The sequence below is a fragment of the Cydia fagiglandana genome, chromosome 13 (assembly GCF_963556715.1).
Source record: "Cydia fagiglandana chromosome 13, ilCydFagi1.1, whole genome shotgun sequence".
Taxonomy (NCBI): Eukaryota; Metazoa; Arthropoda; class Insecta; order Lepidoptera; family Tortricidae; genus Cydia; species Cydia fagiglandana.
Genome location: NC_085944.1, coordinates 1,048,900 through 1,064,614, shown reverse-complemented (window position 1 = coordinate 1,064,614; position 15,715 = coordinate 1,048,900). Strand labels below are relative to the sequence as shown.

Genomic DNA, 15,715 nt, shown 5'->3' with positions numbered 1-15,715 from the left:
TTAGAAAGGCGAGACTATAAATCTATAGCAAGTTTAAAACAAACCAGTTTCTACACTAACGATAGACTAACGTTATTATTATTATATTATTATTTGGAGCCTTACGTGTCCCACTGCTGGGCAAAGGCCTCCCCCCAATTTCTCCAGAGATCTCTTTCCTCTCCTGTGTCTGGCCACTCCTTCAAAAAGGAGTCTAGTTCATCCCGCCATCGCCGGCGGGGTCTGCCAACTCCCCGATTTGACTAACGTTCCGAATGTAAAATACTTGTACGCATACATACCTCCGTCAACGCCCCAACAGTTTCAAAGCTATGGGCAAATAGTTTACGGAAAATATCTAGATTATCTCGGGTATCCCAGGCACTTCACGTCAACATGAATAACATGTCATGTCGCATTTTCAGCACATGTATAGTCCTGAAATTTTCACCATATGTCGGCGGCAAAAAGTCGTTATTTGTTCGCACGCTAGCCATTACCATTTTAATTCAAAACCAACGGTGAATTAATTGAATATAGGAATCTGGGAATACTGATGTTGACGTTTCGTGTATTGTCAGCGGCAAAAACAGCAGTGAACTGAATGCTGCGAATAAAAAAATAATTTGGCTCATTCAACCCCCTTTACTGTTCCTTAAAATAAAATATATTATACGATTTTGCCCCAAACCCCTTTCACATCTGTGCCGTGTGGTGGTTTAAAATATCAAATTAAAACTACAGGAAACCTCGTCCTCGAAAAAAATTCAATAAGATGACTAAAATTTGGGTCAGGATCCTATCTTACACAGACATCTGTAAGGTTAACTGGAAGAAATCCCTCAAAGAAATAAGTTCGCCTTTGTACTTCTTACTAATTGTATGTTATTTTAAATATGTATTTATGTGCAATATAGAGTTTACAAGAGGTTAATCTCTTAGGGCAAATAGTTGCTATACCTATTCCAAATTTTCTGCTTTCTACGTCAAAAGCTCTCTGAGAAAAACGCCTGTGACATACGGGCAGGGCTCCCACAAGTGATACGTTTATATCAGGAAGATTCTTTTCTCCGTTATTTTCAACACTGTTATTTTGCGTAACAACTTTCGCCGATTGTACACGTTTTTCCATATATCCCTACTTGGAATTACAATACATAAATGGAACTCCTGACGCACATTGTGCAACTGCGATGCAACCTTTACCTCGTCTCACGACTAATGTAGCTTGATCTGGAGTCGTAGCAACAACGCAAACATGGAGATAATTTGTTAACTGGTTTACATGATAGGCGGTTGTTAATAGCAATTCCTGTAAATGCCACAGGTCATACGTTCGATAGACCTGCTATATATAAACCCAGAAAAATCGTAGCGTGTGTGTGATAACGTACAAATTGTACTTCTAAATAGGCCGGTAATTTTAGCTAATTTTTGAATCTATCTTATTTTCTTCATTGTCGCATAATTTTATATGATGTACAAAAAACACACAACATACTTGCAGTTAAAAAACATAAAATAAAACATACATAGCCATAAAGCCTTTCTCTTTTACATCATAAAAAAATAAAGGACAAGCTATATATAAAAAGAAAAAGAAAATATATAGGTACTTGCGAAACAATTTCTTTACATTTTATTTACACTTAAAACGATATTAAAAAATATTATGACCGTACCCATATCAAAAAAATTAAAATTGATAATACAGCACAAAGTAAAGCAAATAAAGCATTATTATTACACGAAACAGTACCTTGTTCTGAAACATCAAAATTAGTATTAATATGTTCACTCACGTGATTCTCACTGGACGGTCCTACTATATTAGAATATAATTCTACTTCCTCTGTTGTTATTTTGCTAGCGTGTTTTTGATCTGTACATACACATTCATCACTGTATATAAACGTTGGCTTAATGTGTTTATCCACATCAGAGAAAACCTCATTTGTGTTGCTAACTTCCTCTGTGAAAGTTTTTGATTTACTCCGTCGTCTAGTTTTATTAGTATCAGTGTGTATGCGTTCATTGGCTTCGAGATTATTCTTTAGACTATCATCTGAATCGGCAAGAGACAATCTCCCTCTATTAACTTGTCTCGTGGTACCAGTGATTTCATGAGATGCAGATCCCACTTTAGGTAAGACTGTTTTTGAACTATTCTCTCGGTTCGCTTTTTCAATTTTGCCGGCAAGGCTTAATCTTGCCTTGCTTGCTCTTCTTTTTGTACTTGTACTAGTATCTTTACTGCTTTCATTATTAAGGGATAGTTTGGCTTTTCTCGATTTAGCAGTATCCTTTTCAGACTTTAAATTTGACTGGCTTGCTTGAACGTTATTGTTGTTAATGGTATCATTGCTTGCATTCATTGGTTTATCAGCATTTTCCTCAATATTTTTAAATTCGTTATTGCTTATCTGTATCGTTCTGTTAGAAGTTATAGGGTTGACTGTGATTTCATCAATGGATAATGTTGCCTTGCTTGATTGCTTGGCCTTACTGTTTTTCCGCTTGAATATCTGTAGTTTGCTAACAGTTTTAGCACCACTAGGAACATTCTTACTAGAAGTGCTTGAGTGTTCAGTTTTGGACATGCTGTTCCGCTTAAGGCATCTATCAATTGATTTTGGAGAGCTTGTGTCGTCGCATATTATCAAACCAGTTGAAGGACCTGGGAACAAGGAAGGGACGGTAAGGATGGTGGGAAGGAAAAAATAAATTTAAAAGGGTTGGGGTAAAGGAAATGGAAGGGTTAAATACCATAATAATATAATTACAATAAAATGTGCAAACAGCACCACAACTGATCACACATAACCATAAGTAAGTGGCAAGTAACCATTTATTTTCATAAATATATATTAATGGCTATACTTGTGTCATTATGTTTGTGCTTAAAGGTTCTTAAATTTTCATGAATATTTTTATAATTGGAGGTAATTTGATTGATGGAAACAAATATTTGTTTCATAAATTACCTCGTATTAAATTATGCTGTAAATAAACACGTCTAGAAAAGAGACGAACTGTGGTGGACGGGTTTCCTTATTAATTAAATTGGAAACAAAAGCGGCCAGGCCAGTTCACAATGATCAGTCGTGTCTGTGCCTGTTCAATCAATTAGAAATACAATTAAATTATAGATTCCGAGAGCACTTCGTTGTGAATTTTTTCACTGGAGGGTTTTTTTTAATTTAGCTGTATATTTAATACATGGATCGAGGAAAAAATCAGGTTCTAAATAATGTGTGTAAGGGTGGTATTCCAATTGCTTTGTCTAATGTGTATAGTAATGAGTGAGATGCAATGGCATTGGACAAAGAAATTGGACAGATGGAATACCACCCTATGATATAAAAAAAATCGCTATAATATCGCTAGAAGGTTATTTATAGTTAAGTATTGTACGTGCGAGATGCGTAGAAGTGGAAATGCCTAACAACGCACTGCATGGGAAAATAGTACATTTCGATGCTAGTGCGGAAGGTATGTCATTACTTCACGAGTACCGAGATATCTTGCCACGAGCCGCAGGCGAGTGGCAAGACTCGGGACGAGTGAAGAATGACATTTCCGCACGTGTATCGAACGACGTTTTTTAATACAGTTGCGAAAAAATAAGAAAAACATTGTTAATCGTACACTAAACAAAAGTGGTAACAGTGACAGCTCGGTTAGACGTCGTCTTTAAGTATATTACATCTATGGGCGTTTGGCAGCTATTCCGTTCCATTCAGTCAACTTATTAAGAACGGAGTTTTCAATATTGAATATTAAAAAATAAACGTGTTATAATGATGAAGAGGTAAGTAATTAAATATGAAATATGTAATATTTTTCGTATTCTTACATTAACGATAGGTTTTTATGCTGATTACGACGTTTAAAGGAAACTAATATTAACACTCATCAATAAGTAGTCGTGAATTGGAACAAGTATAAATTTAAAAAAATTGGAAAAGTAAAAAGCACTAGTTCGAGATAACCAACTTTCCGCACGCTAAACAGCTACGTAAAGTAGCACTTTTTGAGCAACTGTATTAAAAATATTATTTATATAATTATTGCAAAAGAAAACGTATCGTACAAGGCGGACTTAATGCCAAAAGGCATGTAAGGCTTATGTGGTGGCGCCATGGTCTTTACAGAGAGTCAATATATGATCTAAAAGTTTACTGGCTGTATAAAAGTAACAATATAATATGCTGCTCAAAGCTTATGGTACTTATAAGTCTATCAGAAATCAGATATATTTATTGTCTAAATATCCTTTTTTCGATTATAAATCAATGTATAAATTATACACGTGTATAAATTATACACGTGGGGTATTTGCCGCTGAGTTACCCTAATGCGATAGCTTACCCGAGAATTTGTGTAAGATTATCCTCATTCATAGTCATTCGCTAAATAGCTCCTTTTTCAACACGAGTAAGCAACCGAAGCTGATTCTGTCTGAACAATTTGATAAGGTTTTCCTCTTATTCTGGCGTCTGTCATTAGGCAACTTACGTGCACCAATAATGAGATGGAATTTTGAGTGCCCGTGAGATGCCTTATGAAGTAATGACACGCTTTAGGCTGCCAGTCCACTGAAGCGGATCGAGGCAGCATAGCGGTGAGCGTGATAATAGTTATTTGTTTTACAAGGGGGCAAAGTTGTTGTTTAACCGCTCGTGCTCATATTGATACTAGGGATTGCAATCCGGATTATTCGAACTTCAAAAATCCGGATTATCCGCCAATTTTTCAATCCGTTTCTAAATCCGGATTTTTAAACCCAAATCCGAATTTTCGGATTTTTTGTTAAACTACTATACAATTGCCTTTTGCACCGTTAAAATGTTCTGATTACTGCAAATACGCGTCAAGCGGGTAGAGGGGGGGTTGCCTGGCTCACTCCCTGGCCTTGGGCCTTGAACAGCCTCATGACAAGCGCGGTGTCTGTGTGACTTCACGTTAAACTGAGTGTTCGATGTTTGGCTCAGGCGTCACCGTGGCTTGGTTTTTCCGCGCGCGGCAGGCTCGTGCAATAAAAGCTGGATGCCGGATTAGTAGAAGAGCCGGCCGCATATTTTCCGCACAATGGTTTCCCATAAAAGTGATGCTAAGTCCGAATTCGATAGTCTGCCGCGGCGGAACTTGCCGAAAGTACGAAAAAGAAGGCCACTTCCGGTGCGAAAAAAGGGGGCTGATTTAACCCATCTGATACCGAAATAATAGTTATGGCAGCAGTTAGAAATTTACATGTAGACGCAGAAAAGCGAAATCTGCCAGTATTTTTTTGCCGGAAGTGCTTGGCAGACGCTCTCAAAGGTGGCCACCGGGACCCCTAATTTAACCCATCTGATACCACCATCCAGCACGCCATCACGCCAGCTGACGAAGCTGAAACGGGGAGATGGCAGCATAGCGTCGAGCAAAGCGGAGGTTTTAGGCGAGATCGAGAGGTTCTATGGAAAGTTATACACTTCGATCGCAAAGCCCGTTGACAGCTTGGTAAGAGATCCAAGAGCCAAGCTGTACGGGCCAAGGACCGGAAAACCCCTCTTTACGCTTAATCCTATCAATTCGGTAACCCAATCGATTCGGTTACCTTATCATTCGGTAACCCTATCATACTGTTACCTGATTATAATGGTAACCTTATTGAAACGGTAACCCTATCTTTGTTAAGGGTTTTTAAGAGGTTTTCATTCAGTTAAGGTTACCTTTATTATCGGTTGCTTGGTTTGCTACATTTAATAGTACATTATTGTCGAGGCTCGGAAGTAGCTACTTGCGGGCTGAGGATTAGCTTTAAACGGACGACCTTGGGAGTATTTATTTTATTTCTTTATGTATTTTATGTATTTTATTTACTTTATTTACTTTATTTTATTTATTTTATTTATTTTATTTATTTTATTTATTTTATTTATTTTATTTATTTTATTTATTTTATTTATTTTATTTATTTTATTTATTTTATTTATTTTATTTATTTTATTTATTTTATTTATTTTATTTATTTTATTTATTTTATTTATTTTATTTATTTTATTTATTTTATTTATTTTATTTATTTTATTTATTTTATTTATTTTATTTATTTTATTTATTTTATTTATTTTATTTATTTTATTTATTTTATTTATTTTATTTATTTTATTTATTTTATTTATTTTATTTATTTTATTTATTTTATTTATTTTATTTATTTTATTTATTTTATTTATTTTATTTATTTTATTTATTTTATTTATTTTATTTACTTTATTTACTTTATTTATTTTATTTATTTTATTTATTTTATTTATTTTATTTATTTTATTTATTTTATTTATTTTATTTATTTTATTTATTTTATTTATTTTATTTATTTTATTTATTTTATTTATTTTATTTATTTTATTTATTTTATTTACTTTATTTACTTTATTTATTTTATTTATTTTATTTATTTTATTTATTTTATTTATTTTATTTATTTTATTTATTTTATTTATTTTATTTATTTTATTTATTTTATTTATTTTATTTATTTTATTTATTTTTTTATTAATTTTATTAGTTTTATTAAATTTTTTTTCTTTTTTTTTTTATTAATATAATTTTTTTATTTATTTTATTACATTTATTTTATCTATTTTATTTTAATATAAACTAAATAAATTAAAACTAAAACTAATAAAATAAATAAATAAAACTTACCCACCTACCTTAGGTCCCCCAGATCTGATAATAAGATTTATAATTATAGATTTATAACACACCACACAGGTAGGTATAAAGATAAACAAAGGAACGGCAAAAAACTTGTTTGTGCTGGCTTCATAGACCGCCCATGCCAACCTCGGTTATTCAATAACAAGTTGAATTTAAGTGTGCGTAAAGATTACAATCGTTTGAACTGGTCAAAAACCTTATAATGAGGTAACCGTAACACTGGGTTTTTATTTCGGTTACCGGTAACAGAGGTTAACCGTATCTGATACGGTTACCGAATCAAAGTGTTACCTTTTCAGACGGTTACCGTTATGGTAGGGGTTTTTAGAACCGCTTCTAAAATAACCTTATGAAAAACCCCGGTTAAGGTAACCGGTTCCTGTCCCTGGTACGGGCATCAGTCTGTCGGAGATTAGGATGGCCCTGAAGCAGCTTAAGAACAACAAGGCGCCGGGCAAAGATGGAATCACTTCAGAGCTTCTGAGAGCGGGTGGAACACCGGTACTTAAAGTCCTCCAGAAGCTCTTTAATTCCGTCTTGTCCGAGAGCAAAACGCCTGAAACATGGAATAGAGGCGAGGTGGTGCTGTTTTTCAAAAAAGGTGATAGCCTATTGAAGAACTACAGACCCATCACGCTTCTGAGCCATGTCTATAAGCTGTTCTCAAGGGTCATCACGAACCGTCTCGAACACAGACTTGATGACTTCCAGCCTCCCGAACAAGCCGGTTTCCGAAAAGGCTATAGTACCATAGACCACATCCATACGCTGCGGCAAGTTATACAGAAGACCGAAGAGTATAACTTGCCATTATGCTTAGCGTTTGTGGACTATGAGAAAGCCTTCGATTCGGTGGAAACATGGGCGGTGCTTGAGTCTCTTCAGCGATGCCATATTGACTATCAGTACATCGAATTGTTGAAGTATTTGTATAGTAACGCCACCATGTCGGTCCGAGTACAGGAGCAGAGCACGAAGGCGATTCCATTGCAAAGAGGCGTAAGGCAGGGAGACGTTATCTCTCCGAAACTGTTTACTGCCGTAATGGAAGACGCCTTCAAGTTCCTGGAATGGCAAGGACTTGGCATCAACATCAACGGCGAATACATCACTCACCTTCGGTTTGCCGATGATATCGTAGTCATGACAAAGTCGATGGAGGAACTCAGCATGATGCTCGATGACCTCAACCGAGTTTCACAACGGGTGGGCTTGAAAATGAACATGGACAAGACGAAACTTATGTCAAATGCCAATGTTGTGCCCATCCCAGTCTCTTTTGGGAACTCGGTACTCGAAGTTGTTGACTCTTACATCTACCTAGGACAAGTAGTCCAATTAGGTAGGTCCAACTTCGAGAAGGAGGTCAACTCGGTTGGGCAGCGTTCGGGAAACTACGTAATGTCTTTTCGTCCGACATACCTCAGTGCCTCATGACGAAAGTCTTTAATCAATGTGTGTTACCAGGGATGACTTACGGCTCCGAAACGTGGTCTTTCACTATCGGCCTCACCTCAAAATTCAAAGTCGCACAACGAGCTATGGAGAGGGCTATGCTCGGAGTTTCTCTGCGTGATCGAATCAGAAATGAGGAGATCCGTAGGCGAACTAAAGTCACCGACATAGCCCACCGGATTAGCAAGCTGAAGTGGCAATGGACAGGCCACATTGCGCGCAGAGAAGATGGCTGATGGGGTGGAAAAGTGCTCGAGTGGAGACCACGGACTAGCAAGCGCAGCGTAGAACGTCCACCCACAAGATGGACGGACGACCTTGTTAAGGCCGCCGGAAGACGCTGGATGTGGATCGCTTCCAACCGGTACGAATGGATGTCCAAGGGGGAGGCCTATGTTCAGCAGTGGACGTCTTATGGCTGAGATGATGATGATGATACCACCATGAAACCAATTCCAGTCGGTAGGTATGGACCCTCATGTCAGGAATATATAAGTCTGCCAAGGCTTTTCCTGCCGAAACACCTTGGCAGACGAGATTATGTGAGCATGGTCACCATCGGTTACCCTACATCAACCCATCTGATACCACCATGAAACCAAATCATCCCTAAATGGGTGACACCCGGGTGGGCCGCCCCCGCCGCCCCCACCTAGCTACGCCACTGCATAAGACTATTACAGTAAATAAAAAGACTAATTTCTTATTAGAAAGTCGTTTTTTTTTATTTATTCCTGGTACCAAGAAAACATTCCCTAAATCCGGATTTTATCCGAAGTTCGGATTTCGGCGTGAAAATTATCCGAAAATCCGGATTTTGTAAAATAGATTCGGATTTGCAATCCCTAATTGATACCCGAGCAAGCGAAAGGTTCCACGAGCGTAGCGAGTGGTTCGAAAAATGGAATCTTGAGCGTTGCGAGGGTATCAAATCACGAGGGTTAAACAAAATTTGCCCCCAAGTGAAACACAAAATTTTTCACCACACCAACCCGAAGCAAATATTAAATGTAAAATATCATACAAAATCAAACCAAATGAAATCCAAATGAATGTTATTAAATATTTATCATCCAAAATCATCATCTAAAAGTCAATTCTACCAGCAAACTTAAGAAAACAACTCAAAAATTGCATTTGATTACTTTGCCTCACATGTTAATAAAATGCAACTTTGCTATCAGTTTTTGAAGTGCAAAGTAAGCCTTTCCGAGCTGGTGTGGTGAAAAAATTTTTACCTCGCTCCGCTTCAATGGACAGGGAGCGTCAAGGTCGTGATCGAAACAAAACAGGATTAAACTTAATCAAATTATAAAGCGCAGAATCGGCTCCACAACTTAAATATTCACAAAGCATTAATGCCAACTGTCCAAAATGTATACAAACAAAAAGAAACGTAATTTATTAACAATAAAACCTGAAACATGGCACGGTAATCAGTTTTATAGAGGTCACTTTGGGGGGTCAGTGAACGAGTACACTTAGGACAGGCAGACGTACAGACTTATCGGGTTTAGATGATGAGGGGTTTAATTAGAATGACCGTAAAAAACGAAGGTCCAACGCGAATCGAGTTTTACAATTTACTTATTGTATTATTTTCCTCCGGATCGAATATTTTGATCAACAATTTTTCCGTATTAATTAAGTATGAATCGTATATAAGGTGCACCAAATAAGGCCCATCGTTTATTTATTATTTATTTTTCTTTAGAAAAATAAAAAAAAATAAGTCTTTTATATGATGATAATTCTGAAATTCCACCTTATTAAGTTAAAAAACACCTCATGATAAAGTCAAACAAAAACATCACATTGTACCTAAGTAGGTAAATAGCATAATTTAATTCAATGGTACATGCGCCTAGCGAAGCCGAAAACCATTTAGTTTAGGCACCTCATTATACGAGCGCGGTCTCTCGCTTAAATATTCATTCGCGTCTAGCGTTAATATTTAACTAACTGTAACTGCCCGGACTGTAGCTGAAATATCCATATTGTGGCTCTAAAGATTTCGGAGTACTATTTGACAGCAACACGGCAGCTGCCCGTCGGATTAAAACGTGTAACAATTACTACACTTTATAAAACAAAGCCCACGTCGCATCTGTCTGTGTGTATGTTCGCGATAAACTCAAAAACTAATGAACGGATTTTCATGTGGTTTTCATCTATCAATATATATAGTCCTCCTCATCGATTTCGATGACGGCGACCTCAAAAAATTACGGATTACGCCTGTTATGGGCCCGAATGTGCTGGCTGGCCAGGCCGAACTTGGTCTTAAAGACTCTCTTGGCTCTCTTGGTCTTGGTCTTTAAGACCAAGTTCGGCCACCTATCAATAGAGAAATTATTGAGGAAGGTTTTGGTATATTTGTTAAGGATTTGTGTAACGCGTGCGAAGCCGGGGCGGGTCGCTAGTTGAATATAAAAACTACAATAATTTTGCGTTAGCTCCTGAGAAGAAGAGACCCAGAGAACCGGAACTGCAATTATAAATGTCAGATCAAACGTATACTGGTACCTCTGGCGATGTACTTGTTAGGTAACGTGTATAACAAGCTAGCTTGTTAAACAATAACTAGTTAGAACTTGGGACCTAGTCTGCGTGTTCATACCACAATAGGTTCTGTTTTGTCTCAACTAGAACAATATGGACGGATGCGCATATTGCTGCAGTGCGGAGATGCGGAAGGCATGTTTGTATAACGAACACGGACTGTTGATGAGTTACTGTTTCTATGTATCTTATCTAGTCTAGATAAAAGACTGGACAATAACTACACTACCTACACCATTGAATTTGACAGTTTAAACCATGTCTTTTCACATGTTTTTTTTAATTAAAAAATAACGGAAAGCACCAAAACAATTTTTTTTGTTTATGTGTTGTTTTTGTTTGTCCGATATAAACAAAATTAATTCATCAATATAATAGTTTTTAATTAGCTAATTTTCTTTCAACTTAATTTTTCACGTGGCACCCAGTGCCAGGTGATAGCCCCCACGGCCACAACCTTCGCGTATGTCCTTAATTGTGCGTGGGCGGAATACCTGATCGATACCATGCGTGGATTACAACTTGGAAAGTTTAATACACTTGAAAACTTTTGAGAATAGGCATGTACCTCTTACCAACCGACTCGGTTAAACGGTAAACCAATAAGTAGTTAGGTACTAATTAATTCACAAAGGGCTTCACATTTTAATATATAATAATAATAAATAAATATTATTATAGGACATTCTTACACAGATTACATAGAAAACACCCATGACTCAGGAACAAATATCTGTATCATCATACAAATAAATGCCCTTACTAGGATTCGAACCCAGGACCATCGGCTTCGCAGGCAGGGTCACTACCCACTAGGCCAGACCGGTCGTCTAAATACATTTCTAAACGTTCTTTCAAATGGACAGACAGAATGAGGTGACTCGATAGCGGAATGGGGTCTCATTAAACTTTCAATGGCTGAAAACTAGCTGACCAGTTTTCAGTAGAATTAGGTGACCATATTAACATAATGGTTACATGTTAGACGAATAATACCACCTATTATTTAGTAAATAACTAACACGAGTAGATCGAATAATCTATTAACCCAAAGTTCTTTATATCTTTGTTACAGTTCCATTTGGCATTATTAGTGAATTCATTAGTTTTTTATTTTTGGTATGGACTTTTTACTCCTATAGTGTGTGGCACGTCAGAGTAAACCTTGTCAGAATGCTCGAAAATTTACATATATATAATTGGACTGTAGCCGCGTGCGTCTTTGGCGTTCAAAAGGCATCGCGTATGCTTGTCTGCCACGAAAAAAAACTACTAGTAACTTTGCTAAGTGCCAGTGACAAGTTAGTTTTTCTCCAACAAAAATATATAGTTTAGTATTTTTCCTACCCTCGGTCAAGAAAAGAGATCAATCACCGCTTTCTTGACTTTTGTTTGACACAATTTTCCCGACTCCGATAACCTAGTTTTTGCCTAAGCAAACGTATAGTCCCAATTGGACAGTGATACATAGTCTGAAGTCTGAATTCAGTACGATGACCACTTGGCCCGTTTCGAACTGGGTTACAGAACTTCGAAATATGGCGTTAATTAGATGAGAATTCATTTGCTATTCATTAACTTTCATTAAAATTGAAATTTAACCATTCCAGTAAAGCCTACTCGTAGTTGTCCCTTTCCTAAAAGTATGAGCACCCTTTTGACATTGGTGAAATAATCATGATGGCAGCCAAAGAAGATAAAGAAGAATTGAAATTCGGTTTTGAAGGTAACCTTATACAATGTTAGTGCCTTGTTTCGTGTCAGCTTTGCGCCCGTTCGTATATTTTCCTCAATGTGTCAAACGAAAATGCTGCGCAACGCAAAAAACAAACCAGGAAATATAGTGAGTTGCCGGCATACGAATGAGGGTCGGGTCTGCCCTTGAGAGGACACTAGCGTTAGCATAGAGACACCTGTGCAGGGTTTGCAATCCGAATCCGAAATGTATTAAATTATCCGGATCTGATGAATCCGAATCCGACATATTAATAACAGGGAAACGCACTAGGTCTTGAGTAAACGATTTATTCTTGGACTGAATCTACGACAATGCATAAACCGACGCTCCTGTCCCTTTCGTGGAAAACCATCTTGACGGAGAGTGGCTCGATGACATACGCTGTCAGTTAGGGCACGTTCAAAACCCCGCTAACAATATATGAAATTAGATCTGATCCGCGGATCTACCCATACATTTCGGATCCGTCGTGCAAACCTGTGCATGACTCTCTAAGTAAAGAAATCTCGTTTGTGTACATACTCCTTACAGAAGGTTGGTAGAGCAGAAGTGAGGCTCTTCCTTTTTAACTGTTTGAGCGTCATACAATCACCATACGGGATTGTTGTGCCATTTAGGGTTCTTGCTAAATTGGAAATTCTGCAGCGCAAGTATTGAACAACCAATTTAGCTAGGACCTTAAATGTCGCAACAATCGTGTATAGCGTGATGGTACGTATATAAAGACGAGAGTTTTTGCCCAATGAATGAATGAATGAATGAATGAATGAATGAATGAATGAATGAATGTATTTATTACTAGACAACATTAGGTCCACATATTTTGAACTTAATCTACTTAATCTACATGTTAGTTACTAATAATAAATATATAAAATTGATTTGGTCCTCTGGCTCATTTGGACATCAGAGGACAATCAAACTTATTGGCATCATGCTTAAAATGCTGTTGCCACTCCCGCGCACCTTGCCTAGCAGCGAGGCAGTCGGTTTTCTTGCGCCAGACGGCATCGAAGCGACACCACTTTAATAAATTTCATATACCAGTCTTCCCAACATTGACATGGGGAATAAAAAGATCAGACTAACCTGGTTTAGGCTGTCGCTGCGGCTCGGTCGTGGTCCTTGGTGACAGAGGCTCCGTATTTCTGGAGACAATGCGCCTGAGTTCCCTGTTGTGTGCCGGGTCGTCAGGGTTCCAAGGTTGGAGGTCTTTGATGCCGTCGGCTTCAACACCCTTCATGAATACCTCGATCAGCTCCTTGCCTGTGAAAGAAGATGACGTTTGAGGATTTGCTCTATGTATACGAACCTACAACGTGTATAGGTTTAACTGTTTTACATGATTTTTCAAGCTTTAAACTACTTACACCTCTGGCTCCATCCTACTCCATTTTATACTTCAACAACACCAGCACCTCTAGCACAACTGGCCGCGACAGGCGTGAGAAGTGACAGATCGGCGCGCCTTGGCGGCTTGTCGCGTGTTGGCAGCACAACTCACGCGCGAGAGCCGCGACAAACTCGCGATCAGGTGTCACTGTCAGAAAATGACAACGATCGCGACTTTGAACTAAAATCCGTAGCACAACTGCCTATTTAGAGACAAAATATTCTCTCGTCTTTATGTCAATCCGCGAGTCGAAGTCTACGCGACTTTATAACGCGACTCGCTCTCGCGGGTGGTTTGCTTGTACTTTTTTAACTAAACTCATGATAATTATAACTTAAAAACAAGTTTGATATATTATGCAATAATATAATTTGTATAATTACTTATTGCCCTAAGGAATAAGGAAGTATGGAACAATCACTAAATGCGCTTTACGCACTCTTATATCGATTATGCACGGTGATACCTACAAGTACCACAACACACCCATCATGTTTACAACTTTAATTTCAAACAGCTAGCTTGTAGGTACTCAATTAAGTAATTAGGTACATATGGAGGATTTTTAAATTTCAATTCAGGTTTGTAAGTTTGTAAAAGTAATCCTATGACTTCCTTACACCAAACTTTCATCAACCTAACAACGGAGGCCGCTTTGCTTGTACATAGGGTTTCTGCTCGAGAATTCCCGAGGCGAGAAATCTCGAGAAATTTGTCATAAGTCGAGACGGGAAAAAAATATTCAATGCCTCGAGAACTCGAGAAATAAATCTCTTGTGATAAGTAAAAAGAAAACACGCGTATATCACATGATGTGTCTATAATGTATTTCTTTAGGTAGTTAAATAAATATAAACAATGTTTTTTTTTACATTTTCAGGTAGGAACCTACTTAAAACATTTATTACCAACCAAATAAAAAACTACCTTGATCCGTCCCCTATCGTTCTAGCTTTAACCAATTATCATGTTTTGAAACTTTCATGATTCATGACAGACATTCATGTAGTGTCTTTTTATTGAAAAACGCTTAAATTTTTTTTGTAACGAATTATAGGACCACACATGTATTACCTAACCCTTTGCCTATGTACTTATGATTGTTTTAATGTAATAAATTTTTGTCTAAGAGTACAATACGATAATATGATGCGAGATAAATTATAGGACCATGTAATAAGTGTAATAACAAATATTACAAAACTAAATTACTATTGATAAATCAAATCATCCCGATATATTCTATTAGCAAAATATTATAATTTTAGCAGCTTTATTGTTACATTGAGTAAGTACGAGTAATTCATAGTAAGTAGTAAAACTTCTGTAAGTTTAGTTTGTTTGTTTGAGTTAAATTTATTGACTTGAATATTGCTGCCTAATAAAATACCATATTGTGGTTTGTTTACATTTTGTTGAATACTTACCTAAAGAAATACACTATAGCATAACAGATCGCCGGTGAGCACGCCTGCACCTATAGTTTTTTTGTTGTTGTATTTTTTATTATTAAGTGTAATTTATGGTGTCTAAAAATGTACCATATGTTTGATTATTGATCTCACCTACGATTCCTACGAGTCTGATTTGTAAAAAAGCAAAAAAAAATAACATGGTGTTTTTTGGAGCTTTCAAAATTTCTCGAGATACTCGAGAAACTCGAGAAATCTTGGTCGAGAATTCCCGTGCCTCGAGAAATTAAAAAGTTCGAGAAACCAGAAACCCTACTTGTACATAAATGAAGCCGATGAGGTGGGTAGGTACAAATGTTCAAAACAAACAATCCGACTTAGTAAGTAAGCCATAGTCTTAGTAGTAATATTTAGGATCACGGTTAGATGTCTAATTTCAACAATCTCTTACTATTTAGGTAC

General features: G+C 37.0%; 1 protein-coding gene across 1 annotated transcript in view; it reads right to left on the bottom strand.

The window, feature by feature from the left end:
- LOC134669972 (protein real-time) overlaps positions 1 to 15,715 on the bottom strand; it is a 90,195-nt gene that overhangs the window by 26,475 nt on the left and 48,005 nt on the right. Inside the window, exon 5 of the mRNA XM_063527618.1 lies at positions 13,538 to 13,714. Coding sequence (XP_063383688.1) covers positions 13,538 to 13,714 — 177 coding nt within the window. The remainder of the gene's footprint in view (positions 1 to 13,537; positions 13,715 to 15,715) is intronic.